The sequence below is a fragment of the Stomoxys calcitrans genome, chromosome 4 (genome assembly GCF_963082655.1).
Source record: "Stomoxys calcitrans chromosome 4, idStoCalc2.1, whole genome shotgun sequence".
NCBI classification, from domain to species: Eukaryota; Metazoa; Arthropoda; class Insecta; order Diptera; family Muscidae; genus Stomoxys; species Stomoxys calcitrans.
Genome location: NC_081555.1, coordinates 35,360,333 through 35,376,175, shown reverse-complemented (window position 1 = coordinate 35,376,175; position 15,843 = coordinate 35,360,333). Strand labels below are relative to the sequence as shown.

The 15,843-nt window shown below is 32.6% G+C and overlaps 1 protein-coding gene across 1 annotated transcript in view; it reads right to left on the bottom strand.

Moving 5' to 3' along the window:
• Positions 1-15,843, bottom strand: part of LOC106084846 (midnolin homolog) — a 148,989-nt gene that overhangs the window by 54,146 nt on the left and 79,000 nt on the right. Inside the window, exon 2 of the mRNA XM_059366476.1 lies at positions 6,530-6,617. Coding sequence (XP_059222459.1) covers positions 6,530-6,617 — 88 coding nt within the window. The remainder of the gene's footprint in view (positions 1-6,529; positions 6,618-15,843) is intronic.

Here is a 15,843-nt window from a genome sequence, read left to right as displayed (position 1 = left end):
GAATAACAGTATTTCCCAAAACTTTTCATACGATCCTCGTAGATAAGTATACGAGTCGTCACATCTGCCGCAGCATAGGCTTCTGCAATATTCATAAACTTGTTGGTTAATTTAATGAATTTTCACATTTCATACGTGTGCTTGGGGATTATAATTAAGCATAGGGACCAAAAGATTAAGATCTTTTGCTACCAAATCGTCTACGATGTTGTTATGCTGTGGTGGCGACATTTGTCTACACATTTGTTTAGGAGTAGTACACACAGCAAAATTATTCTCAAGTAGTTGTTTAGAGGAATCATCATGCAATGCATACCATCCATCATCATGTAGTATCGGACATACATATATGCTCAAGCATTTCTTCATTCACAGTGTACTAATGAATTTCTTTAAAAATAGTTTGAGGTTTGTTGTTATTTTACAGTTTAAAAATACAACACAACATAAGAAAATTCTTTGTTTTGATTTGTTTTTATTGTTTTCTATACATTTTATTTTTAGTTTGCGTGTGAGTGTTGTTTTTTGCGTCTCTTTTTTTTAATCCCTTTCAAATAGTAAATACATATTTTGGTTTTAATTAAATTTGAAAAGTATAAATGTGCTGCTATATTTACATTTTTATGGTTGGAAAGTAAATTATACACATTTGCTTCTGGTTTATAGTTTTTGGGCGTAGGAGATAACCGAAATAGAATTGAAACAAATTTTTTTATGCATCGCTTATATGACGTAAAAATGCGAAAAAAAATGTTTTGAAGGAATTATGGAACAAAGAATTTGCTAATATTTATGTTTGGGTGATATATGTATGTGAAAATTTTAAATATAGGGTAACTAAGACTAGAAAAGAGTAGAGGAAATAAACTACATTCTTCTCCGCCTCTTTGTATGATATATATATTGTACATATTGTTGTTTAGCATAAGGTAATGCATGTTAATTTACTCTATTATCTTTCAATGTCTAATAGATTGCGTTGCTATATTGCTGGCAGTTATTTTCGGAGCAGTGGACTTCTTACACTCCTTGATCTTCAATGACTGTTTTAAGCGTTGGACATAAACTTCTCACTTATCATAGCGCGAATTGTAAGTATTAAAGCATCTTTAATATTTGTCTTCTTAAATTTGATAGCCTTCAAAAATTTTATAAACAGATTCAGTCAACAATTTAAATATTGGGTTGCCCAAAAAGTAATTGCGGATTTTTCATATAGTCGGCGTTGAAAAATTTTTTCACAGCTTGTGACTCTGTAATTGCATTCTTTCTTCTGTCAGTTATCAGCTGTTACTTTTAGCTTGCTTTAGAAAAAAGTGTAAAAAAAGTATATTTGATTAAAGTTCATTCTAAGTTTTATTAAAAATGCATTTACTTTCTTTTAAAAAATCCGCAATTACTTTTTGGGCAACCCCATATAATTGCAAATATTCTTGAAATAAAGTATAATTTGTTTAGATAATTTATTGATAAATCAAAAAATGACCTTCAATCTAGACCTGTCTATGCATGTGTCTATATATTATTTTTATTTAATTTTTTTTGGGAAATTCCCTCCATCATCACCCAAATCCTATGTAATTAATTCGATCTAAAATAAAAATCCACCAGTCAAAAAAGTGTATTTCTGAACAAAGAATTTACCCGGAGACTAAGCTAAAATAAGAAGTAATGCCACCACCTCTCACATTCTCTAAAATGCTGAGAACAATGCAAACAAGTTCGTGTGGCAAAGTTATGTGTTTCAAGCGAATTACTCTGGAAACGACGCAGGCCGGACTAAGGCATAAAATGCTTTGTTCGTGATTTTTTCCAAAAAAAAAGTCCAAAACAAAAAAAAAAAATAAAAAAACAGCAAAAACCAAATAATCCAATAAAAAAAAACAAAAACCAAAAAAATCTAAAATAAAACAAATAACAAGAAAATTATAAATAATCAAATATTACATCCAGAAAAAAAAATCAAAATAAGCAATAGCAAGACAATTCGGGATGTTGTGTTTAAATTTACTTAAAGATTTGGGAAAAAATTTAGACTAAATAAGGAACAAGAACTCGAGACCTATTACGGTGGGGTATATTCAGAAGTCAGAGAATATATGGACAATGTTTGTGAGGAAACACTAGAACTACTCGTGGCGCCAGAAGAGGTTGTCACTGATATGCATTCCCCGGAGGCCATTAGGAAAATTGTGTCTGAGCCGAAAATCTTTTGGGCGATAAGAAGTTTCGACTCCTTTAAGTCGCCAGGCCCTGATGATGTATCACCGGTTGAATTACAAGCTGTGTCTGATAGACTGGTTCCCTGGCTTAGGGAGATATACCCTACTCGTATCAAAATGTCTTACACTATGGTTCTGAAGCATGGGTACTTGTGAAAGTAGATGAGGCAGTGCTTGGAGTATTTGAGAGAAAGATTCTTCGTAAAATATATGGACCAGTTTGCGTTAACGGAGAATATAGGCGACGTATGAACCACGAGCTGTATGACGACGATAGCATAGTTACACGCATCAAAACACAACGGCTGCGTTGACTAGGTCATGTTGTCAAAATGGACGAAGAAGCTCCAGCAAAGTCTTTTGAAGGCAAACACGGTGGTACACGCAAACCGGGAAAACCAAAAACCCGATGGAAAGATCAAGTTGTGGGAGACACCTCGAAACTTGGTGTCAGAGATTTTAGAATGAGCGCAGAAGATCGAGGCGCTTGGGACGCTATTCTACGTTCGGCTAGTGGAACAAATATTCTGTCATAGCCAATTAAAGTAAAGTAAGAAAGTATCAAAATGTCATATATACCTGTGGGATCGAGGGACACGAAGGTCATTTTCATTCCGAAAGCAGGAAAACCCTACCACACGAAGGCTTAAGATTTTCGACCTATTAGTCTGTCATCCATTATGCTGAAGACTCTTGAGAGGTTGATAGAAATATATCTTAGGACAAAGATCCCTAGAGATCGCCTGTCGCGGAGCGAACATGCATATAGTAAAGGCAATTCCACTGAAAGGGTTCTCTCGCTGTCAAAGAATATAAAATGGTAGCATTTCTTGACATTGAAGGTGCTTTCAATAGTGCAAAACCGACGTCAATCATCTACCGTACGAAAGTTTATAAATAACTAACTTACTAAATGATGCATTACGGCAGGCTTGGAATCTGTGGATCTAAAAAGATGGGTCAGCAGAGGAACTCTTCAAGAAGGAGTACTGTTTCCTCTACTGGCTACATATTGGAATATAGCCATTAATAATATATTATTGTCTCTGGAAGAAAAAGGAGTAAAAGTGGTCGCGTATGCTGTATGCATAAGGCCATTGGCAAAAGTTGAAGGATTTGAACCACGTGCCATGCATTGACTGTATTCTGCAGATGTCAGGTCTATAATGATATGTATATGGTGTTATGGTATGGTGGACGCCGTTTCATAAGTCCAACTACTGTTCATTACTCAGCCCCACTCTGAACTTGGCTGTTGTTGGCTAAACCAGAAGATTCAATTAATTTCCACCATGATAGGTTGCTGTCTGATTGAAAGACATGCTGATGACTAAGGCATGTGGACTAAAAGGACTAAAAGTTTAAGCAGTTATCATTTCTGCAGAAATTGTGATGAAGTCCGCAAGAGGAAATAATGCAGCAAATTTTGAGTGCGAGTTCCGCACTGGCAAGCAAAGAGAGATTTTAGGTTCTTATTTCTGTGAAGACTTGCTTCAAATATTGGACGTGAATATTCACAAGAATTTTCAAAGTTGTCTTATAAGTTCTCGAATTCAATTCAATGGGAAACTTGAATTGAATTAGAAATTTGGAAAATTTAATACAAAATTTGCTATAAGATCTTAACTAACTCGATAATTATAAGTATGGGCACTTTTTTTATTGAATAAAAACTCTGACACTTGATAACTGTATTTTTCACATCTGCTGCTCTCATGGTAGCACTTTCAAGCAGCAATCATTAAAAAATGACATTTCATTTTATATAAAACGTTTTCATTTCAGAAGACACACAGAAGAACAGCAGGCACACTTTCAACATCTGATTTTCAGTAAAAACAAAAAAAAATGCAAAAAAAAAATAACAAAGATATTAAACGGATGACACAGAGAATAAGAGAAAAAACAGCTAAAAAAGAATAATATTAACAGTAACCCAAACAGACAGCTGAAATGCCCTAAATGGACAGTAAACAGCAATATTATGTCAGAATTGCTTTGCAGATTTTGCCAGAGAAAACAATAACACAATTAAAACAAATGAAGGCGAGTAAAAGAATGCAACGCATGCAAACAGCAATGTAGTTTGAGGAGGATAATAAGCGAGACAAGATTTCTTGGATGATATTAAGAAAAATGATATACCATTATTACTATAGGCCAACCAACACTTGAGAAAAATGATGACCCATCAGAAAATGAGTTGAGATGCTTTGTCTTTGGAGTTGCAGATAAAATTTGGTACTTTTATAAAGTAGAGAACCAGAACTCATACACGAGAAATAATTTATTATTGTGTTATTTTTTAAAATCCTTCCATTTTTGTAAATATTTAACAGTTTTTTGAAGTGTTTAATGGTTATTATATGTACTTAGAAGGAAAATCCATCTAAAGAAATAGTAGTTCTTAAAAAATTAAAAAAAAAAATTAAAAAACAAACGTTTCTTTAAGAAGTCAATACGAGTATAATATAATAAATATCCTTACAGACTAATAGCAATATATATACAAATGTATTAAACTAAGAATTTAAAAATAATATAATTTTCCTTTTTAAATTTTCTCGATTTTCATATAGATTTATTATATCTTTCAGTTAACTAAATTGATAGCATATGTGCCGAAAGGGATCATTATTGACATTCATATAAGACATTTTAAAAAGATCAAAATATCTGATATGTCTGATAGGAACGTTAAAGAAAATTCGACTTAAAAGAAAGCAAGAATCTATTTGACCATGAATTAATTCAGTCAAAAGCGTAATGTTTAGCATGATTCTACGACTTTTTAATGTAGAAAACTTTATAAGATTTAATCGGTATGAACTTCTGTCCCACCTATTTCGACGGAGAAATTGTTTTCTATCAAATCAGAATGAATATTGTAGTACGGATCCCATACCACTTGAACCGATTCTATCAAATCAGAATGAATATTGTAGTACGGATCCCACTGAACCGTACTCAAGAATACTTCTGTCTAGCGAAGTATATAAGTTTTTCGTCAGGGAGAAATCATTAGAACTTCTTCTCCAGCGTTTCATGAAGCCAAGAGCACCACGTGCTTTGTTTACAACCATAGAGATATGTTGACTGAAGTTTAAGTGCTGGTCTAGAAGCAATCCAAGGTCTTCAAAGCTACTACGACTACGACTTCAAACTGATTGGAATCCAAAAAGTAGCTAGTTTTAAGAGAGGTTATTCTTGAAAATGATATGTGTTTGCATTTGGAAATATTAAGTTCCATAAATTTCTGATTGCAACATTCATAAAGAGTATCAAGGTCATACTGAAGATAACACTGTTCATTAGAGTCTATCATCGATCTGAAGATCTTTACTTCATCTGCATACCTCAAAACATTCGAGTGCTTTAAAGTAAAAGGAAGATCCTTTATGAACAAACAAAACAGCACAGGACCAAGATGACTACCCTGTGGAAGACCTGAAGAGACAACACTTGATTTGGAAACTGCAGTACGAAATTTAACTCTTTGAGTACGTCCAGTCAGATGTGATCTGATTCACTTTAGCAAAGAGGGACTGAAACCAAAAAGGTCAATTTTTTTTGACAGAAGGTTGTGGTTGACTTTATCAAATGCTTTACTAAAATCGGTATAGATAGTAACCGTTTGGTAGCGTTCCTTTAAACAATCGTTGGTCAACGACAAGTAAATTCCAAAATAGTTGTTATCGTCGATTTATTAAATTAAATATAATTCGGGATATAGATTAAATATTTAGGGATTAAGAAATAAAAACCTATTTATTAAGCTGGTATACTGATACAACTCTACTTTGCAATTCATATAAGAATGTACCCATCCTGAACTCTTGCAATTGTTTTAGTGAATATTGCTGAGCAAGTTTTAGCCCAATGGGGAAAATGCATAGTTTCTTTGTGGATTTGTTGTCTATTTTCTGTCAGCCTTAAATGGTATATCAGTATAAAATTGTGCCGTAGACAAAAGAAAAGTTTCCCTTTAATCGTTACACATATTTCTTCCAAAAGCGCCGCTCTCTTTATAGAATTGCTTGAATCAAGTTCATAATAAAATAAAGAATTATTTCCAATAGAAGTTTAATTTATATGACCTTTTAACAATAAGACATGTGACAAATGATTTCGATGAATACTTTATTGGAAATTCATACACATAAATTCAACAGCTATTTGTCAAATTGAACATTCAAAAGTAATTAAGGAAACAATAAAGTTAATACTCCTTAAATCCCTTAAGATCAAATTCACAATTACTTCCTTAAATTTTGTTTATATTTTGCGTATTAAAAAAATTTACTTACCAGTAAACCAGTTTCAACATTTGGTATGAGAATAATTTTCGAGCCATCCATTAAATTATTTTCTTTTAATGAACCGTCTTGAAGTTCTCTGTAAAAAAAAACAAGGAATACATAATGAATAAGTAAAATTGATAAAGTATACAAAATAGGCACATAATAAATAAAAAATGTAATAAAAATAATGCAGTATTGGTGTAGATATCATCTTCAGGTGTTGTTGAAAATAGGATGACTAAACCTGCAGATGAAACATTTACCTATCGCAGCTTCAGTAATATTGATTTTGATTTGTTAGATTAACACCTATCAACTACTAACTGTATTTCTTCCACTCAGTTGATGACAGATTATCTTTCCTGGAATATGAAATATTAAATCTATACAACGATGGTTCTGATGCATGGGTACTTGTGAAAGCAGATAAGGCAGTGCTAGGAGTATTTTCGTAAAATATATATGGAGAATATAGGCGCCGTATGAACCACGAGCTGTATGAGCTGTATGACGAGGATAGCATAGTTACACGCACCAAAAAAAACAACGGTTGCGTTGGCTAGGTCTTGTTTTCAGAATGGTTGAAGAAGCTCCAACAAAGAAGTCTTTTAAAGGCAAACACGGTGGTACACGCAAACCAGGAAAACCAAAGCCCGATGAAAAGAACAAGTAAAAGCATGCTTAGATCGACCGGAACGAATCTTGGAACCCACCACCATGGATTCTGCTAAAAATTTATACACAAAAAGTTTAGTTAAAGGGCATACATTTAAATTAAAGCTTCTAGGAAACGAACAAGGATAATCGAGAGACCAGTTTATATGGGAGATATACCAGATTATAGACTGATTTGGACCGCACTTAACACAGTTAGAGAGTTATAAGAGAATACCATGTGCAAAATTTTGTCCAAATCGGATTAAAATTGTGACTTTCAGGGGCTCAAGAACTCAAGAACTTATAGAGAGATTTAGACCGTACTCAACACAGTTGTTAAATGTCAAATCAGAATGCTATGTACAAAATTTCAGCCAAATCGTATGAAAATTGCGGCTTCTAGGTGCTCAAGAAGTCAAATCGGGAGATCGGTTTATATGGTAGCTATATCAGGTTATAGACCGAGTTAGACCGTACTAAGCACAGTTGTTGGAAGTTAAAAGAGAACACAAAATTTCAGCCAAATCGGATGAAAATTGTGGCTTCCAGGGGCTAAAGAAGTCAAATTGGGAGATCGGTTTATATGGGATCTATACCAGGTTATAGACCGATTTCGACCATACAGATGTTGGAAGTCATACCACAACACTACATGCAAAATGCCAAATCTGACAAAATTTACGGCTTTTAGGAGCTCAAGGTGTCAAATCGGGAGATCGGTCTATATGGGAGCTATATCCAAATCTGAACCGATATGGCCCATTTACAATCCCCAACGACCCAATCCCCAACGACCTACATCAATATTAAGTATCTGTGCAAAATTTCAAGCGGGTAACTTTACGCGTTCGACCGCCACCGTGATTTCGACAGACGGACGGACGGTTCATAACCTGATATAGCTCTCGATCTCCTGATTTGACTACTTGAGCCCATACAGGCCACATTTTTTGTCCGTATAAACCGATCTGCCGATTTAACTACTTGAGTCCTTACAAGCCGCAATTTTTGTCCAATTTTGCCTAAATTTTGCATGCGGTGTTTGTTTATGACTTTCAACAACTGTGCCAAATCAGCATATAAACTGACAAAGCTCCCATGTTTCCAACTTTCAAATTTTATACCAATTTTTTACCCTCCATCATAGGATGTAACACCTCGAAATATTCGTCTGAGGCCCCACAAAGATATATATTCTTGATTGTCGTGACATTTTAAGTCCATCAAGCCATGTCCGTCCGTCTGTCGGAAGCATGCTATCTTTCGAAGGCGTAAAGCTTGGCGCTTGAAATTTTGCTCAAATACTTATCAGTTTGGGTCAGTTGGGATTGTAACTGGGCCATATTGGTAGATGTTTTGATATAGCTGCCATACAAACCGATCTTGGATCTTACTTCTTGAGCCACTAGAGGGCGAAATTCTTATCCGATTTGGCTGAATTTTGCACGAAGGGGTTTTTATGACTTTTAACAAGAGATCGATACATAAACTGATATAAACTGCCATATAAACCGATCCGGGATTTTGACTTCTTGAGCCACTAGAGGGCGCAATTCAAATCTGATTTGGCTGAAGTTTTTCATGAAGTGTTTTGTTATAACTTCCAACAAGTGAGTGATACAACTGCCATATAAACCAATCTTCCAACAACTGTGCTAGGTATTGTTCAAATCGGTCTTTAACCTGATATAGCTGCCCTATATACAGATCTTTGATCTTGACTTCTTGAGCCACTAGGGGGTGCAGTTCTTATCCGATTTGGCTGAAATTGTGCATGAAGTGTTTTGCTTTGTCTTCCAAAAAGTGTGCTTAGTATGGTTCAAATCGGTACAAAAGCTGACATAGGTGCCATATAAAACGTTCCAGGATTTTGACTTCTTAAGCCTCCAGATGGCGCAATTCTTATCCGATTTGGCTGAAATTTGGTTCAACGGCTTCTCCCGTGACCTTCAACATATATGTCTAATGTGGTCTAAATCAATCTATGGTCTGATACAGCTCCGTTGTATAGCGATCATCCGATTATTCTTCTTGACACTCTACAAGGCGCAATTCTTATCCGAATGGACTGAAATATTACCCAATGACTTCTACTACGGTCTTCAACATTGAATTAATTCAATGCGCAATTCAGACTATAGTTTAATATAGCACCAATAGCATAACAATTATTCTTCGTTTGTCTAAAAAGAGATAACGCGCAAGGAACTCGACAAATGTGATCCATAATGGAGGTTACATAAGATTCGGCCCGGCCGAACTTAGCACGCTCTTACTGGTTATTTCATGATTTTATCATCTGGCAACGCAACTAACTTGAGTTGCCATCCATAACCCCTTAAGTTATTATACTGAGATCTCTGAACAATACGAAGGGGGCTCGTTTGAATTCAACTGCTTCTATACGTAAGAAGTTTTAAGGGCTCTAAATGGAATAACCTCGATCCATGGTGGAGGGTATATAAGATTCGGTCCGGCCGAACTTAGCATGCTCTTACTTGTTATTTCATGATTTTATCATCTGGCAACGCAACTATAGTTGAGTTGCCACCCTTAATTTACGCCTTAAATTATTATACTGAGATCTCTGAACAATTCGAAGAGGTTCGTTTGAATTCAACTAATACGAAAGAATTTGTAAGGGCTCTGAATGGAATCACCTTGACCTATATTGGGCTAGATGGGGTGGATCCAAGTTCATATGAAACATACTCCCTACTTTACTTCCCCATATAACAAGCCTTTTTAAGTCGGTGGTAACGACCAACAACATTTCCTTCTTGCTGAAAATATGCTAAGATCATCCCAGTTCCAAAGGATGTAAATGAATATAGACCCATTGCTATATTGCATTTTCTCTCAAAAGTGCTAGAGATACTTCCTTATAATCATATGGCATTCCTGATACGGTTGGGTTATTCGAAGACTTTCGTAACTGTAATTCATGAAATGCTACTTTTCAAACTAGATAAAATCTTAAAAATTCCAAGTCCAGCAATTCGCCATATGACTTCTTACCTCCAAACTAGACAACAATCAGTATGCAATAGCGAGTATCAAGTATCTCTCAATAATCTCTTAAGAGACAGCCAATCTGGTTTTCGTCCAAAACACGGATGCCTTATTGCGCGGCTTGTTGTATCGGTGGACATTCCTACGGAGCTAGATGAAGATCATATGGCATTCCTGATACGGTTTGATTATTCGAAGACTTTCGACACTTTTAGTCATGAAATGCTACTTTTCAAACTAGAAAAAATATGCAAGTCCAGCAATTCGCCATATGACTTCTTAACTCCAAAATAGATAACAATCAGTATGCAATGGTGACTGCCTCTCAGATTCTCTACAGGGATCTAAGGTTGCAAGCAACAACTCTGGAGAAGCTATAAGGACACCGAGGAAAGGAGACTATACAACGGCTCTGTGGGCATCCCGCACATTGGCAAGCGGAAAGAGATGTGAATATCCTAAAAGTGTTGGATTTTTTAAAGCAATCAGGATGGTTCAACGGTAGGAATTAGAACACATTTTGTTTCTTCTGTTACTGTGGTATCACAATGGCCGAAAATGTCGAATGTGTATCGAATGCCAGACTAACCTAAATTAGATCAATGTATCAAAGTATTGCAAACGAACTAAAAAGCAGCCATAATTTAAAGGAGTTGCAATTTGCAAGGGGATCTACCATATGCAAGTTATTATTGAATATCGAATAACGGTTCATACCTATGAAATGTTGTATGACCGAAAGTGTTTGACATTGTTTTAACATAATTCACGATATAAATTAAAGTCAGCTTTAAATTAATTTAAATTTAATTTCTAGCAATTTATCAACGAATGCAGCATTGATTTATTATCAGTTTTACCCTCCGTAGAAAATGCGAAAAATCGAATTCTTTTAAAATTTTTTGTCAAGTCTGGTTTAAGCTCTTATTACTTTCAATGGTGGACACCATATAATGGAGTGATCGAAAAAGTTTAAGCCAATGACATGTTTTTCACGAATTTGTGATTTTTTGAAACAATGAAAATAAATAAAGAATTGTGGACATTCAGTCAACCAGTCATCAGTATGAGAACAGAACAGAACAAAAAAAAAGTATACATATACTATGAATGTTAATTTTATGCTGATAAAATGAGGATCTGGTTTGGTGTTTATACAGTTTGTTAAGGTTCATTCTATACTTGTACATACTAACATACAATATATAAATATATTGAACACAGACCAGTAACCTTTCTTCTCCCTTAATGACAAATTTCTTTTAAAACAATTAAGGAAAAAAACAACGTAGAAAACGTGAGTGCCTTTGAAATTTCTTCAAAAATAAAAAACCTAGAGAAAAAGATTGACAGGTTTTGATGGCATTGCAATAAATGTTTTATAAGATAAGTTTTCTTTATAAGTTTACAAAATATTATTAACTTATTAATGCCCATTAATGATGTTAACAAATTGTTATTAACTTATTAACTCCCCTTAATTATGTTTACAATTATTAAATAATTTAAAAAATCAATATATCTATTTGCCTTTGATTCAAACTAATCACCATTGGACATTATTCGCTAATGACCACTATTCATTCAAACTGGACAGGCATTTAAAAGCAGACAACATCGTAAAGTTTGAAATTTGATAATTAATGCAGCCTTTTTACATCACTTTTAAATTATGACAAAACATCTAAATGATTAATTACGAAAAGTAAAAACAAAAAGAAAAACAATAATAACCAAAGGACAATTAAGTTTCATTCATACACTTATTCACTGGGATTGAACCCATAAGACAATTTTGTATTGCTATTCAATTCATTAACTTCAAATGGATAGAAACATACCTAAAAATTGAGCAGCTTAAACAAAAGTCCAGCTCGAGCTGCGAAAGAGGTATGGTAATGGGGCGAATGAACGTAGTAGAATAAAATTCTTGTTGTCAAATAATGTCATGTTTTAGTGAAAATTGGGCCATAAAAAAGGTTTTTAAAATTGTTGAAAGTGACATTTGGAAACCCCGTTTCAATAGCAGGTAGCGTATGATGGTTCCTATATTGTAAAAAAATTATGGCGATAAGTTCACTTTTTTTGACTAAAAGTAAGATTTTACTTCCAGTATAAACATAGTGACAAGCTTCAAAAATAAATACCTGACACTTTATTCAGTTTCTGATATCAATTAAATTTCATTCATGTATTTATAATTTAAAGCATATTAAAACATTTTTTTGAAATTTAAAAGTATACTAAATTTTAATTAAAAAAAATATTTAAAAAAATAAACCATTAAAAAATAATGAAAAAAACTGAAAAACAATAAAAAAAGATCAAAAAATATAAAAAAAAAAACAAGTAAGAGCGTGCTAAGTTCGGCCGGGCCGAATCTTATATACCCTCCACCATGGATCGCATTTGTCGAGTTCTAGTCGCGGTATCTCTTTTTAGGCAAACAAAGAATATTGAATAAGAACTGTTATGCTATTGGAGCTATATCAAGTTATAATCCGATTCGGACGATAAATGTATGCTGAACATTGTAGAAGTCATTGTGTAATATTTCAGTTCATTTGGATAAGAATTGCGCCTTGTAGGGGCTCAAAAAGCAAAATCGGGAGTTAGGTTTATATGGGAGCTGTATTAAGCTATTGATCGATTCAGACCATATTAAACGCGTATGTTGAAGATCACGAGAGAAGCCGTTGTACAAAATTTCTGCCAAATCGAATGAGAATTGCGCCCTCTAGAGGCTAAAAAAATCAAGATCCCAGATCGGTTTATATGGCAGCTATATCAGGTTATTTATCGATTTGCACCACACTTAGCACAGTTATTGGAACTCATAACAAAACACCTCATGCAAAATTTCAGCCAAATCGGATGAGAATTGCGCTCTCTATTGGCTTTGGCTTAAGAAGTCAAGATCGAAGATCGGTTTATGTGACAGCTATACCAGATTATGAACTGATTTGAATCGTACATGGCACAGTTGTTGGAATTGATACCAAAACACCACGTACACAATGTCATTCAAATCGGACGAGAATTGCGCCCTCTAGAGGTTCAAGAAGTCAAGACCCCAGATCGGTTTATATGGCAGCTATATCAAAACATGGACCGATTTAAACGAGGTGTTACAAACAGAATGACGAAATTAGTATACCCCCATCCTATGGTGGAGGGTATAACAATTATTTAAAAAACATAAATTAAAAAAAGTTAATTATTAAACATAAAAAGTTAAACAAACAAAATATTTACAATATATATAAACAAACATTAAAAAAAATTAAAAAAATAAAATAAAAAAAATTAAAAAAATAAAATAAAAAAATTTAATACAACAATAAATTAAAAACGAATAAACTAAAAAAATAAATGTAAAAAATTATAAAAATAAAATAAGTTAAAAATAAATAAACTAAAAAAATATATTAAAAAAAATAAATAAAAAAATTTAAATTTAAATTTAATTTTAAGTGAAAAAATGTTTAACAAAATAAATAAAATGTTTAAGAACTATATAAAAAATTAAAAAATATAACAAACAAAAAAAGTATGAAGTATATAAAAATAACAAAACGTTTAAAAAAAACATTGAAAAACATAAAAAAATTATTAAAAAAACTAAAAAATTAAAACTATAAAATATTAATCAAAAAATTAAAAAATTTAAACAAGCATATATAAAAATATTAAAAAAAAAATTATATATAAAAATATTTAAAAAAGAAATATATATATATAAATATTTAAAAAAAATATATATAGAAAAATATTAAAAAAAATATATATATAAAATTGTTTAAAAAAAATGTATGTATATAAATTGTATAGAAATGGAAACAATAAAAAAATATAATAATTATAAAAACAAACAAAAAAAAAATCACAAAAAATGTGAACAAATGAAAAAATTATACAAAAAAATGTGAACAAATAAAAAAAAATTTAAAATAAAACAAAAACTATAAAAAATTATTAAAAATATATAAAAAATTATATATACAAAATATTATGTAACCGCTTCTGTTTTCCGTACAAAAGTAAAACTAATTTAGAGAAACAACAACTTTTGGCAAAACAACAACCACAAAATTTGTTAATTTTCCTGCAACAATTTATTAAAAAAAATTTGCTAGTGAACAATTGGGCCTGAACAGATTTGCGGGGTTTCCAATAGGATGACAGGAGGAACTCCTATATTCATTCCAGGCAGATGTTAGTGGCTTAACATTACACCCCACGGGAAGGAGGGTTAATATTTAGAGTTGATATTGTTATAATTGTTTTCCCAAGCCAAAAATAAACGTAAAAACAACCAATTAGTTTGTTGGTGTAGATAAAACCAACAATAAAGGAAGTTTATTAAAGGAGAGGAGATGCTCATCACTTTAGTTCTGCTAAGTAAGTGACCGAAGCACTCATACAGTTCTTAACAAGTTATTTTAGTAAATCACAATGGACTTTACGTTCTATAATTCAGCGTAAAATTTAGGAATTCAGGCGTAAACTTACAACTAAATGAGAGCGGTATGGTAAGTAATCTAGTACAAGAATATTTAATCAAATATATAAAAAAACGTTCCTATTTTTTAAGGACAAGCGGTTTATGTTTGGTCAGGACCCTTTGAGTTTTTGGCTTTAGGAAAACAGAACAAACTCAATCCATGGTAGAGAAAAGAAATTTTTAGCATTACAGTGTAATCGTATATTAAAAATTGCATTCCCTGCATCCAGTTTAAAGAAAAATTCCGTAAGCAAGGATTTGTTGTTGAACAAAATAAGAGTATATGTATTTAATTTTTTTTTAATTTAACAACATTAAGCCAATTAACACCTGTAATAATAATAACAATTACTTCATCATCTGCAGTAGCAGCAAGTAATACGGATGAGACTCAACGACTTTTGACTTCAACTTAAAAAAAAAAACAACAACAACAAATTAACATATAAAATCTGTATATGAGTATGTAAATAAAAGCCAATTAGTGTTAATTAAACGATTTGTAAAACAAAATTTTTAAGTATTTCTTAAGAACCAAATGAGCAATATTTGAAATAACAATTTGTCTTAAATTATGACGTTAGGGGATATAAGCAAACGATATGATCTCCTTATAAATATAGACAAAATTTGTAAGAAATTTTCTCTTAAGACAGAATTTCAATGAAATTTTCTCCAAATATGCAGATAAAAACCAATCAAAATTTCATAAATTTTTTTCTATATAAAAATTTTCCATAAAAATTCCTCTAAAAACAAAATTTCCTTAACATGTTCTCTTTTACGACAAGAATTTCATGAAATTTTCTTTAGGGTTGTACCACTGTAAGTCATCGATTAGCAATTCGTGTATTTTTAAGTGCAGCAATATAAGTGGCACTAACAATCCGCCCATCTAAGAAATTCACATTAATTCGCCATTGTAAAATTATAACGCTATTATTGCGCATACAACAACAGAGATATGGCATACTTTGACCTTTCATCATTGTTGTTGGTGGCATCGTTGCTTTGGCATTATATTTTGCAAAAGAAGGTCACTTTAGGCAATTATTTGTTTACGCTGCTACAACATTCGAAAAAGTTTTGTTTGCCTCTAAGGCGGTGTAACAATGGCAACGGATCACTTCTAAGACATGCCGATTAA